Source organism: Canis aureus, chromosome 12 (genome assembly GCF_053574225.1).
Source record: "Canis aureus isolate CA01 chromosome 12, VMU_Caureus_v.1.0, whole genome shotgun sequence".
Taxonomy (NCBI): Eukaryota; Metazoa; Chordata; class Mammalia; order Carnivora; family Canidae; genus Canis; species Canis aureus.
Window position 1 is genome coordinate 15,060,376 of NC_135622.1, and position 14,358 is coordinate 15,074,733.

Genomic DNA, 14,358 nt, shown 5'->3' on the forward strand with positions numbered 1-14,358 from the left:
TAAACCGCTGCGCCACCCAGGGATCCCCCGGGCTCTATATTTTAAGTCTCAAAATCTATTGAGACTTAATTTGTAGTCTAACATACTGTCTACCCTAGAAAATGTCCCATATGCATGAGAAAAACAATATGTATTCTATTGTTGGGTAGAACATTCTGTATATGTCTGTTAGATCTAGTAGTTTTATTGTGTTACGTTCTCTATTTTCCTACTTATCTTCTGTCTGGTTGTTCTATCCATTATTGTGAGTGGGGTACTGAAGTTTCCATTTTTTATTGTAAACCTGTGTATTCCTCCCTTCAATTCTTATCAATTTTTGCTTCATATATTTTGATGGTCTGTCATTAGGTACATAACTATTTGCACTAAAATTCTTGCTATATTGAAATTTGTATCATTATATAATGTTCTTATCTCTTATAACCTTTTTAAAAAGATTTTATTTATTTATTTATTCATTCATGAAAGAGAGAGAGAGAGAGAGCGTGAGGGAGAGGCAAGCAGAGACACAGGCAGAGGGAGAAGCAGGCCCTACACCAGAAGCCTGATGTGGGACTCGATCCTGGGTATCCAGGATCACGCCCTGGGCCAAAGGCAGGCGCCAAACCACTGAGCCACCCCGGGATCCCCCTCTTTTTTTATTTAAAATCTGTTTTGCCTGATATTAGTATATCCACACTTGCTCTCTTGATTACTATTTGCATGGAATATCTTTTTCCATTGTTTCACTTCTGATCTGTTTGTGTCTTTGGATCTCCAGTGATTCTCTTGGTTTTCTTGTTTGTTTATTTTGTTTTGTTTTAAGATTTTATTTATTTATTCATGAGAGACACAGAAAGAGGCAGAGACATAGGCAGAGGGAGAAGCAGGCTCCTCACAGGAAGCCCGATGTGGGACTTGATACCCAGACTGGGATCACACCCTGAGCCAAAGGTAGATGCTCAACCACGGAGCCACCCAGGTGTCCCTCCAGTGATTTTCTTGTAAACATAATATATTTGGGTCATTTAAGAAAAGATTTTATTTATTTATTCATGAGAGACACAGAAAGAGAGAGGCAGAGACATAGGCAGAGGGAGAAGCAGGCTCCACGCAGGTAGCCCGATGTGGGACTCAATCCTGGAACTCCAGGATCACACCCTGAGCTGAAGGCAGATGCTTAACCACTGAGCCACCCAGGCATCCCTGGATCATTTGTTTTTATCCATCTATAAACCTCTGCCCTTTTTTCCCCTACATATATTTTTATCTTTAGGCACCAGGCCAAAGTGACAGCAAAAGTGAAGAGGAGTTTGGCAAAAGAGTGTAGTTACTTCTCTATTCCCCTACCCTTTGGGAGAACAAATATCAGAACCATCTCCTGATGGAGAGGAGAGAAGTTGCCTTCACCTCTACTTTCAGCAAATGGTACTTGTAGCTTCCGACTGCAGGAGTCAAATTCTATAATATTTAACTTTATTTTCTTTACAAATACAACAAATGTAAAACTAAATAATGAGGATATGGTATGTTAACAGAACCCAAATAGGAATTTCATAATTTGGTAAGTCTGACTGAAATAAATGTTCAGGACAAATAGTACAAACTAAGAAATGGGTTTGCCAGCAGTTCAGTGAAATGGATGATAATAATAGAACAGAACATTACATTTAAATATTTACACTGAAATCAAAGAACATCAAATTTACAAAGGATACAGAGAATATGTAGATCTCACATCTACAAAAACTAAGATTCAAAAGATTAAGTGATGGAAATAGCTTAATGCAGAGAAAAGCTTGTGTCAAACTCTAATTTTGTCATTTATCAGCTGCATATCTTGGCTATTATTAACTTCTCAGAGTTTTAATTTCTTCTCCTGTATGAGATAAATGTATTATCTAATTTACAAAGTGGCTATTAAGATTATGATAAAATACCCAGCTCAATTTCTCAAAGCCTAACAACTGTTCAATAATTATTACAATCTCTTCCAAAGTCACAACCTAGGGATCCCTGGGTGGCGCAGCGGTTTGGCGCCTGCCTTTGGCCCAGGGCGCGATCCTGGAGACCCGGGATCGAGTCCCACGTCGGGCTCCCGGTGCATGGAGCCTGCTTCTCCCTCTGCCTGTGTCTCTGCCTCTCTCTCTCTCTCTCTCTCTCTGTGTGACTATCATAAATAAATAAAAATTTACAAAAAAAAAACAAAAAAAAAACAAAAACAAACAAAAACAAACAAACAAACAAAAAAAACAAAGTCACAACCTATTGGCAGAGCTGGTACTGAAACCCAGGTGTCCTGGCTGTTGCTTAATGTGCTGCCTTTTCCAAGGTTGCACCGTTTCAAAGCTTACATTTAAGTCATTTTATTTTTTTTAAGATTTATTTATTCATTTGAGAAAAAGAGAGAGAGCACTCTTGTGGTGGGGAAGGGCAGAGGGAGAGGGAGATAATCTCAAGCAGAATCTTCACCGGGTGTGTAGCCTGATGCTGGGCTTGATCTCACAACCATGAGGTCACAAATTGAGCCAAAACCAAGAGTTGGTCGCTTGACCCATTGAGCCATCCAGGGTATACATATGGATGGACATATTCATATGACTTCAACTAAACCAAAGTCAAGTCTTGATCACTGTGAATGAATTGACGGGCCACGTTTCATTCATCCCCATCTTTCGAACGTCACATCCATGGCCTAGAGTATGACTGAATCAAGTTTGATATTAAACCATTTATTAAACCACTTCTACATAATTATTTCTCTCTAAGCCATTTCTATTCTCTTTGGAGGACATAACTAGACTAATTTCAAAATTAATATTTGATAATTAGTATTATGTTCATAAATGAAGTACAGCACATTAATAGATTATTATATCAAAGAGAATTTGTGAATCTCAAACAAGAAGTAAGGGAATTTTTAAGAAGAAATGCTCATGTTGGGATGCCTGGGTGGCTCAGTAGTTGAGCATCTGCCTTTGGCTCAGGGCATGATCCTGGGATTCTGGATCAAATCCCACATCAGGCTTCCTGCATGGAGCCTGCTTCTTCCTCTGCCTATGTCTCTGCCTCTCTCTCTCCCTCTCTGTGTCTCTCATGAATAAATAAATAAAATCTTTTTTTAAAAAAATGCTCATGTGGAGCTCTCCTCCCTATGTAGTACCCACCTTCCTGAAAAAAAAAAAAAAAAAAGATTGCTTTTGTCCAGTAGACCATATACAGTGAAGTATGTCTGACTACCCTTGAGAAGAAACAAAGACATTCTTTCTCATTGGATGGCATATAATCTCTCTCTTTTGATTGAAGAGCTTAATCCATTTACATTTAAAGTAATTACCAAGAAGGAAGGATTTATTTCATTGTGTTGTTTTCTACATGCCTTATAGCTCTTTTGTCCCTCATTTCCATCACTACTGTCTTATTTTGTGTTTGGGGTTTTTTCGTTAGTGAAATGTTTAAATTCATTTCTCATTTCCCCTTATGTATATTCTGTAACTATTTTCTTTATGGTTACCATGAGGATTACATTTAACATCCTAAAGTTAAAACACTCTAATTTGAATATATAGCAGCTTAACTTCAATAATATAACAAAAATTCTGCTCCTTTACAATTTTGTCTCCATCTCTTTTAGTTGTTGATGTCAAAAATTACATCTTTATACATTGTGTGCCCCAAAACATAAATATTTTAAATGCATTAGTTTCTTAAATTATGTAGAAAACAAGATTTGGAGTTACAAACCAAAATCACAAAAATACTAGCTTTTACATAAAATCATTGCTTTTTTTTCCTTAAATGTATTTATCTCTTAAATTATATAGAAAACAAAAAGTACAAACCATTGTTACAAACCATTGTTACAATTATTTTTTAATTTTTGTGTTTTTTAAATCAATGTTTTCCTTTATAGCTTCAGATTTTGACTCATCCTTTAAAAATCTTTTCCCTAACACCTACACAAAAATAAATTCCAGACCTAAATGTAAAAGCTAAAATAGCAAAGAATAAAAAAATAACAGGAGATACTTCATGACTGGGGCAGGCAAAGGTGTCTTTTAAATGACACAAAAATAGATCATTAAACTATTAAAATTAGTAATTTTTGTTCATTAAAAAACCCTACCATAAAAGAATGAAAAAAATTAAAAATAAATAAAAGAATGAAAAGGCAGACCATAGGATGGGAGAAGTATTTGCTTCTCTGTATATTGCAACAAAGAACTTGATTCCAAAATATCTATCTATATGTAAACATCTTACAAATTAATGAAGAAAAGATAGTTACCCAACACAAAAATAAGCAAACTACTTGAACAGGCACCTCACACAAAAGAGGATATACAAGTGGTTGACAAGCTAATGAAAAGATGCTGAACATAAACAGTATTCAGGGAAATAAATGCACATTAAAATCACATGTTACTAAACTCACAAAGCTGGAGGATTTGAACTTAGATAATCTATTAACCTCTCTTGCTCTATTTACTTATGTTTAAACTGGGAATATTAATGTCTGTCTGGGAATTTATAGTCTTAGGAAGAATAAGTGAATTAATAAAAAACAGATAACCATATACTGAAATAGAGTGAATTGTGTACTAAAAATCCAGAGCTAGAGACACAGTGACTATATTCTTTATCCAAAAATCAGCACAGATAGATTTAAAATGTTTTTTTTTTTTTTATTCGGGAGCCTGGGTGGCTCAGTAGGTTGAAGGTCGGCCTTCAGGTAAGTCACAGTCTCTAGATTCCAGGAGGAAGCCCTGCATCAGGCTTCCTGCTCAGCACAGAGTCTGCTTCTCTCTCTCACTCTCTCTCCTCTGCCCTTCCCCAGTGCTCATTCTCTCTCTCTCAAATAAATACAATCATTTTTTGAGAGTGTGTGCCCATGAGCATAAGAGGAGGAAGGGCAATTCCCACTGAACAGGGAACTGGAACATGGGACTCAATCCAGGGACTCCAGGATCATGACCTGAGGCAAAGGCTCACATTTAACAGACTGAGCCACCCAGGCACCCCAGACTAAAAATGTTAAGCCTTCCATCTTACAAGTTTTACCTTGTTCTTTGTCAATGCCCCCTAATTCCAGAGTGCATGCTGCTGCAAGATTAGCCCATTGAGAGTCTCAGAGCATAAAGTGACACAGACCAGATACTTTATCTTGGCCTTATAAATCTGTCCCCACCCTCTCACTAAATCCTTTTAAGAAGCTTAGCCCACCTCATCTACCAATATAAATCTCCTCTCTCCTCCCCGTAATAGTTACCATTTAGCGAAAAACATCCTTTTATTTCATTCTTGTAACAATCCCATCAGGTGAGTATTATTTTCTCACCCAAGAGATCATTCTCATTTTACAAGAAATTGGAGGCTTGGAGTGAATAATCCACTTATCTGAAGTCACAGAAATGTTCAGTGACAAAGCTGAAATTTAAAGATAGGTTTTTTCCAACTCTAAAATCTACGTTTTCTATCATTGTGCTCCACTAGCCCCCAACAGCATGAGCTGTTATTGTCTTTGTGGGTCTGAAGAGGTGGATGCCTGCATCCCTATTCACAAGCATGCTGTTGGCACCTTGGCACTGCCATCTGGGCGGGGACTGTCCTGGGGGTGGCACACAAAGGAAAATCTCCTTAAAAAGAGATATGTTAAAAAAAAAAAAGAGAGAGAGATATGTTGGGGCACCTGGTGGCTCAGTCAGTTAGGTGTCTGCCTTCAGCTGAAGTCATGGTTTTGGGGTGGTGGGATCCAGCCTGGAGTGGGGCTCCCTGCTCCTCAGGGAGTCTGCTTCTCCCTCTCCCTCTGCTCCTCCTCGTCCTCATGTTCTCTCTCTCTCTCTCTCTCTCACACACACACACACACACACACACACATACACACTGTCTTTCAAATAAGTGGATAAAATCTTTAAAAAAATATGTTGAGAAATGGTGTGTGTTGGATTTAGGAGTTAATGTGGGGGTGCTCTAGAACTTTCATTTGATCCCCCAGTGGGTCTGACTTCAGGTCAGTGAGAGCTCCTCTTCTGAGTTTGCATTCCATCCACACCCCCTTCTCAGAGTTGTCACTGGAGTCCCCTCATCTATGACCCAGCACCCCTGGCCAGACCACAGTAAGCCTAGACCTGGGACTAGCTGGGCCACCCACTGATGATTTCACCCAGAATCTTAGGTTCCAGGCTGCCTGGGGGTGCTGTCCAGAAGGTGGAGCCAGTATTTGCTAAAGTGGGAAAGAGGGTGAGGCAGGCAGCTGCTTGCCTCAGCAAGGTTCCTCTAAGGACTAAGGCGTCCCAGGCAGAGCAGACAGGGACGTGTTTGTGTCCCAAATAGCTGATGCCTATTGACAATGGCATGGAACTGCCTTCAGCCTGATTGAGTAGTTTCAATGTCAGCCATCAATCTGAGGAGGCAGGATGCAACAAGAATCCCTCTGAGTGTCACAAGCAAAGCACAATGCTCACCATGTACCTGGCCAATTTCAAATGCTTTACATGGATTAACTCCTGTCATCTGCACAACAACTCCACCAGGTGGCTACTATTATCACCCATTTTACAGGTAAGAAAATACAAACCGTAACTTGTAATTTGCCCAAGCTAGTAAGTAGTGATTATTCACCTGTAAAACAGGAATACAAATGTCGGCCCTAAACCTACATAACTCAAGGAGTTTCATACACAACTCCTATGCATTGGTAATAAAGAGTATTTCTTAAGCTGGAACCGTTACAGCTTTTCTCTCCTAACACCTTTTGGGATAGAGGAAAGATTTTTTTTTTCCCAGTGGGGTTCAGGTAATGTGGGTGCAAAAAGTTCCTGGAATGATCCAAAAAAAAAAATTGGTAACCGTGGCAGGGTCTCCAGGCAGGACAGGCCAGGGTCTGGGGGTTTTTTTGTTTTTGTTTTTTATAGTTCAAAGATTGATATTTTTGTTTCTTTCTTTCTTTTTTTTTTTTTTTTTTTTTTTTGCTTTTGTGAAGAAAAATAAGGTTATGTTTTTCGTTTGAAAGAAAACACGAGGAAGCCCCCCTCCCTGCTCTGCCTCTACCCTGACCCAGCGGGGTACTGGGACCTCTGGTCTTGGGCAGGAGAGGGCACTGTGTTGAGGCTTCCTCAGAGCCACAGTGGAAAGGTGTTCGGGAATGGAGTTTGGCTTTGTTACGCAAAAAAATAAAATTAGAAAACTTGACACACATGCCCACTATACAAATGGGGGGCCCAGAAGCAGCACCTCCAAGTTGGAATCATCTCTGGCAGTTCCACGCAGGGTCCTGGTGCGGAACCAGGGTCCTGGTGCCAGGGGGCTCCCCACACCCCGTGTTCTGGGGTGCCGGATGGGAAATTTAGTTTTCACCGTATTTATCAAGATATTTAAAATAGGGATCCCTGGGTGGCGCAGCGGTTTGGCGCCTGCCTTTGGCCCAGGGCGCGATCCTGGAGACCCGGGATTGAGTCCCACGTCCGGCTCCCTGCATGGAGCCTGCTTCTCCCTCTGCCTGTGTCTCTGCCTCTCTCTCTCTCTGTGACTATCATAAATAAATAAAAATTTTAAAAAAGATATTTAAAAAAAACATATATATATATATATATATATATATATTTTTTTTTTTTTTTTTTTTTTTTTTAAGTCTGCTTAGTCGCAGGCGAATCTGGCTGGGGCTTCTGCTTGGAAGACGGCGCAAGGATAAGCCCAGGCCCGAAGGCGCCCGGTGGCCAGGCGGCGGCTCACCCGCGCGCCCCAGCGAGCCCAGGGCCCTTTCCCACCGCGCCGGGGTGCGCATATTCAAAGGCGGAGGAAGGGAGGCAGCGCCCAACTAGCCCGGGAGGCGTGCGCGGGCTTTGGGGGGTCTGCGCCCCGCAGCGCGCCGAGGCCCCGCCTGGGCGGCTGAAGAAGGGGCCGCCCCCCCCGCCCCGCCCCGCCCCGCCCCGCCCCATGTAAGCTCCTAGCCCTCGGCGGGGTCTCCCTCCCAGTGGCCGGGTGCTGCCCTCGCCTCCCGCGCTCCGCTCCGCTCCCCGCACGGCCGCCCAATGCCCAGCCCCGCGCCGCGAGCCCGCCGGCCGCCCGCTCCCCCCGGCGCTCGGGACCAGCCCCCGCGCTCAGGCGGCTCCCGCGCGCCCCGGCCGCCCGCGCTCCCGCGCCGCCCCCCAGGCCCAGGCACGCCGCGGGCTCCCGGGCGCCTGGACTCGTCCTTCTCCGTCGAGGCCATCCTGGCCAGGCCCGCCCGCCGCGCGCCCGCCGCCCCGCGGCCCGGCCCCGCGCCCTCCGGGCTTCCCGCGACGTGGCTGCCCGCCTACCTGAGCGCGGGTCTCCTCCAGCCTCGCCCCCAGCCGCCCCGGCCCGGGCTCCGCCTGGCTCCCTGCTGCGGCCTTCGGGGCCTCGGCGTCACAGGTACGAGGTGGCGGGGCGGCGGGCGCGTGGCAGCCGCGACGGTGGGCACACGGCAGGGGAGAAGGCCCTGAGCTCGAGAGCCACGCGCGGTCGGAGCGGGGCGGGGCCCGTGCCCCTTGGCCGTGCGGTGCAGCCCGAGGCCCGCGGGAGGGACTGGCGGAGACCAGGGACCGCCGCGCGAGCTGCCCCCCACGCGCGCTGCTGAGGAGGGAGGCGCGGCCGCGGCCAGCCCTGGGGCTGCAGAGCGGCCCTTCGAAGGGGTCGACGGTCTCTCGCTCCCTCCACGCCCTCGGATAATTCACGCTCGGTAGCGCACGCTCATCCGCAAAGCGGCTCTCTTCCCCGGAACGGACGGCCGCGTTTTATCTGGGCGAAGCGGCTGCTGCTGCGGTGGTGAGGTGCGGCGAGGAGCTGGGAGGAGCGGACAGATTCCCGGACCCCAGTGCCGCCCCCGCCGCCGCTCACTGCCCGGAGCCTGCTGGCCTGTGGCGCTCTTAGAGGGGGACCTCAGGCGGTGCGGCGCAGGCACTTCCAGCCGAATAAATAAATCCGTCCATGCATCCAACCACGCATCTCCATCCATCCATCCATCCATCCCAAAGAGAATTGAACTGTTTCCCTAACGTTCTCTAGCGTTAACATCCACCTACAGGAGCCTTTGCCATTTTTGGCAATCTGATTCATGCTTTCCCACCTACCCCTGAGCAAAGTCAGTGCAAGCCGTGTCAACCCGTTACCAAGATCCATGTAACAGTTTTACCTGGTGCCTACTCCCCGGGCTCTCTCCATTCTGCGTTTCCCCTTTCAGCCGGTCATTCTCCACCCCACCCTCATTCTAGGCTCTCTACCCCATCCAAATTCATGCCACTGCATCTGAGCGACGTGCGCATGGCTCCAAGCCACTTTTCCTTAACCTCCTCACACTGCGGAGCTCTGAATTGCAGTTTACCATCTTATATTACAGTGATCTCATTTTCAAGTTCGTTTTTGCATAGTTATTACATTCATACAGCTCAAACTTCAAAATGTTTAAGTTAGATAGAGAATTTCCCTTAACATTCCTGTTCCCCAGTCACCTGGTTAACCCCACCCCACAAGCAGCCAAGGATACCAATCTCTTTATCCTTCCAGAGGTATTTTATGCATATTGTTTGTGTCTGTGTGTGTGTACATATGCTCTTTAGGCTTAGAGCTGGCTCACTGCTCAGGCTTCTGGGGTACCCCAGACTGGGCTGCAGCAGAGGAACTTCAGGACACTGAGAGACCCCAAAAGAGGGTTCGGACTATTTTTAACTTGAAGCAGCTGGAAGAGTTGGAGAACGTCTTTACAAAGCAGCACAATCTTGTGGGGAAGAAGAGAGCTCAGCTAGCAGCCCGGCTCAACCTTACAGAGAATCAGGTGAGAGCAGGGGACTGCTGCAGGACCGTGGCTGTACATGGAGGCAGACCAGAAGGCCCTGGGTGAGGTTGGGGGGAGACATGGACCCTCTGCCTCTGGGCCAGGCCACTGGGGGAGGCAGGCCACAATCTTTGGCACACTCCCTACATGAATGAGCACAATAGTCCCATTTGAAACCACATTATGGGAATGACACACAATCTAGATATTAATCTAGAACTTTATGTTTCCATGTTAAAAAAAAGAAGCTGACAGTGAAATTAAGTATGTTCAAGGACAAAATATTAAAAATAGTAATAAACATTCCCTTGATCTCCATATTCTCCTCTAGCCACTACACCATTTTTCTGCTCTTTTCATAGGCAGACTTCCCAAGAACTTGTTATAGTCACTCTGTGTCCTCATTTCCCATCTGCTTAACTCATTCCAATATGAATTCTTTCCCCACTGTTCCATCGGAACTTCTCCTCGGGGTCCCTTAATGACCTCCAGGTTGCCAAACTCAGCAGATGCTGTCCTCCTCTTATTCAGTTGACTGCACCTTCTCTATTGACACACACTTCCCTTGGCTTCTGGATACCACATTCTTGGTTTACCAGCTCTCTGGCCACTTCTCTGTCATCTCTGTAGGGGTACTCTTCTCTTTGTGACCTCAAATTTGTCTCCCCAGCTGATCTCATTTATTCCCACAGTTTTTTTGTTTGTTTGTTTGTTTTTAGATTTTATTTATTTATTCATGAGAGACACAGAGAGGCAGAGACACAGGCAGAGGGAGAAGCAGGATCCTGGTGGGGAGCCCAATGGGAGACTCGATCCCAGGACCCCAGGATCATGCCCTGAGCCGAAGGCAGCCGCTCAACTGCTGAGCCACCCAGGCATCCTTATCCCCACGGTTTTAAATACCATCTATAAGCCAACAACTCCCAGATTTATATTCCACCCACTCCTTTTTTCTTTTTCTTTTTCTTTTTTTTTTAATTTTTTATTTATTTATGATAGTCACAGAGAGAGAGAGAGAGAGAGGCAGAGACACAGGCAGAGGGAGAAGCAGGCTCCATGCACCGGGAGCCTGATGTGGGATTCGATTCTGGGTCTCCAGGATCGCGCCCTGGGCCAAAGGCAGGCGCCAAACCGCTACGCCACCCAGGGATCCCTCTTTTTCTTTTTTTTTGTTTAAGATTTTATTTATTCATTCATGAGAGACATATAGAGAGAGACAGGGACACAGGCAGAAGCAGGCTCCCTCCAAGGAGCCCGATGCGGGATTTGATCCCCATCAGGCCATAATCATGGCCTGAGCCAAAGGCAGATGCTCAACCACTGAGCATCCCAGGCGTCCCCACTCCTTTTTTTCTCACTTGTACATCTACCTACCTTCTTGAGGTCTCCACTTGGATGTCTTCTGGGTAGGCATTTCAAACTTAACAAACCTAAACCTCAATTCTTGACCTTTTCCCTCTCCAGATCTGTTCCTCTCCCTAACTCATGGCTCCACCATCCATCCAATTGCTCAAAATACCAAGTCATCCTAGATTCCTCCTTCTCTCCCACCTCCAGTCCATCAGCAAGCCTTGTCACCTATACCTTCAAAATACAGGATCACTTCAGTTTTCTCCATTGCCCCTAGTTCATCCCAATCCCAGCTTCTTTCTGGATCATTGCAGTAGCCTCTCAGCCATCTTTCTGCATCTCCTTTTATATTCTTCACATAGCTTCCATGGTCCTAGGTGATCTGGCCTCTGCTGACTCCTCTCATTTTCCCTTCCTTCACTTCCCCATCTCCGTCTCAGATACTTCAGCCATGCTCTCCTCCTTTCTGGTCCTCAAGCACACCACACTTTCCTACATGTCGTCCCCTGTTCCAGCCTGCTTTTCTCTGTCCCCATTAAACCAGCCTCTTATCCTTCAACCTCAGCTTAAGTGCTGGTTCCTCAGGGAGGCTCAAACCCCCCATTTGTGTTTATGTATTTCTTTGTTTCCATGTTTGTTATTTTCCTTTCTCTGGACTGTGAGTTCTATGAGGTCAGGGACCATAGCTCTATTGCTCCACCATGTATCACCATCACCTAGGATGGTACCTAGTACATAAAGGAGCTCAATAAATATTTGTTGGATGAACAAGTGGTGTCTGAAATTATAGGGAAAGGTGTTTGGGAGGAGATGCTTTGTTAGAAGAAAGAGCAGGGATGCCTGGGGAGCTCAGTGGTTGAGCATCTGCCTTCAGCTCAGGGTGTGATCCCGGGGTCCTGGGATCGAGTCCTGTATCAGACTCCCCGCAGGGAGCCTGCTTCTCCCTCTGCCTATATCTCTGCCTCTCTTTGTGTCTCTCAAGAATACATACATATATAAAAGAGCGAATGTGGGCCCAAAGAGCAGTTGTCACTGTGTGTCGGGCGGGGACCAGGGGAGCTGCTGGTCATATTCCAGCCTCTGACCATTGCCTCTGATTGTAGGTGAGAATCTGGTTCCAAAACCGCAGGGTCAAGTATCAGAAGCAGCAAAGGCTGAAGCTGCCAGCTGTATCTGCCGTGGCTGCCCCCCAGGATGAGCCCTCCAGCAGCTCTGATAACAGCATACAGAGAGAAGACACTGAGTCAGGAGTGGACAGCTGAGGACTGGAACAGAGCCCGAGGCCATCTGGGCTAGTTCTTCTTGGGGGAACTAACTGGAACTATTGAGGCCTTTTTCTTCACCTGTGTAATGGGTGCATGAACAACTTAGTCCTCCCAGAGCTGACAGGATGTCTGTAAAGCTGTTACAGTGTACCAGACTGGGTGCTAAGTGTTCAGTAACTGTTAAGGTTTCTAGATTTCCTTCACCTGGGGAAATCTGTGTTCTGGTGTGGTGCTTACACCAGAACTGGCCTCTCCAGGTATTTCATCTGTTACTGACCTGGCCTGGCTGAGAAGGGGCCTCCCTGAATCAGTGTCTGGGCCTAGAAGCCTCTTGCCCTCTGAAGGTGGTGGAGTTGGAAGCAAAGAGGGAAAGGTAAACTGTTTTGCCTACTTGCCTTCATGGAGTTTCCCAAAGTTTTCTTATTTTGTCTGAACTATTACCACTTTCAGTAGCTCAGCCCCAGCTGCCTGAGTAGAAGCAGGCATGCTACCCTGGCCACGATCTTTTCCCCTATAGTTATCCACCCTCATTCCTCTCCACCATTACATAAAATAGAGAAATTTGGCTCTACCTTTGCCAAGGCAGGCATTTTGTCACTCTGCTTATTTCCAGGAGACAGTTATAACTTCTCCCCCTTCAAGATCTTAACTCATGATCTGCTTTCCTTCCCAGGAAGCTGCTAAGTTTTTCTATAAGAAACCTGCTGATAGTCTACCCATGTGAGGCCAGTCACCAGCAATTCCAGACCTGATTTTTCTAGCTTTCTTCATTCCTGGACAGGCCTCTGTTAAGGGTATTGATTTAGAACCTAGGATGGTTTCTCCATAGTGAGGTGAGCTGGTGAAAAGAGGCCTGCCCTGCCACCTCGTGGTGAGAGAAGGCATGGTCCCCACTGCTGTCGGCAGTGTTCTGAAGGAAAGAGGAAAGGCAGGGAGCAGAGGTTGCCCTGGAAAACCACATGCTTCCAAGGTAGTGGTAGACCAGCCTCTCCTAGACACTAGGTCACAGGCTTCAGAGAGGCCAGCGTCTAGCCCCAAGAACCCTTCTCTCTCCCAGTCTTAAGGGAAATCCTTCCTAATGCTGGACCCAAAGTCAACTCCCTCAATCAAAGGGATCCAGCTGCATCTACCTCTTCTAGCACCTGCCTCTTCAATTGGCTTAACTTTTTAAAAATAAAAAAAAAAAATCAACAGTTAACCTGTTCAGCAGTTACTGGGCTCTACCCAATCCCCCAGTGTCACCATGAGACCATAACAGAACAGACACACGTCCTTTTTCAAGGAGTGCAGAATCAATTGGAGGACAAAAAGGCATGGTGATCAGGCTTGGCTGTGGGAATAGATGCTTTAAGTCAGTGGTTTCAGCTTCTTGGGGTCCTGAATGAGAAAACAGGCCCCTCTTCGGTTTCCAGGACAATGTGCATATGACACTACTTCTGCATACAATTTCAGGGGTCCTCAGACCTGAGGTCTACCATGTACCCTCTTCCACCACCCCTAGGCTGCAAGGTCCCTAAACCCCTTTAGGGGCTGAGAGAAGCACAATTCCAGCTTGATCTGCCGTAGAAGGCCTAAGGAAAAGGGAATTCTTGCACCCGACTGAGTAGGATGGATAGGTGCATCCTACTATCCTACTAAGTAAGCTAGTCCTTCCTTTTAAGTAGATCCGAGACGGTAGAAATCGGCCGGCTGCTGTCCCACCCCTCGGCTGGGTCGGAAGAGCGCTGGACTCAGGCCACTGGGTGGAGAGACAACAGGCACAAAAACACGAACTGTACACAGATCCATCAAAACTATACACACACAGGTACGTACGGAGACACAGACGCAAAAGCGCACAGATGTACAACACAAAGGCAGACCCAGCTACATCCAGCCAATCGACCTAAACATGGATTAAAGGGATCCAAATTCGGACTCCCTAGAGCGCAAACCCTCACGCCTGCCGAGACACACACGCCGGGGGCGGGGCCG

The 14,358-nt window shown here is 46.2% G+C and overlaps 1 protein-coding gene and 1 long non-coding RNA gene across 2 annotated transcripts; one reads left to right on the plus strand and one right to left on the minus strand.

Annotated features, from left to right (window-relative positions):
* Positions 1-1,433: 1,433 nt before the first annotated feature.
* On the minus strand, positions 1,434-4,659 carry LOC144280644 (uncharacterized). The gene is made up of 2 exons (XR_013349076.1): positions 2,245-4,659; positions 1,434-1,985 (listed from the first exon to the last, which is right to left on the minus strand). It is a non-coding gene; the product is annotated as an uncharacterized LOC144280644 (long non-coding RNA).
* Positions 4,660-8,009: 3,350 nt separating this feature from the next.
* On the plus strand, positions 8,010-14,286 carry NOTO (notochord homeobox). Its single transcript, XM_077842909.1, has 3 exons — positions 8,010-8,370; positions 9,555-9,769; positions 12,223-14,286. Exons 1-3 carry the CDS (start codon positions 8,010-8,012, stop codon positions 12,379-12,381), a joined length of 735 nt encoding a protein of 244 aa, XP_077699035.1. The 3' UTR covers positions 12,382-14,286.
* The last annotated feature ends 72 nt before the right edge of the window (positions 14,287-14,358 follow it).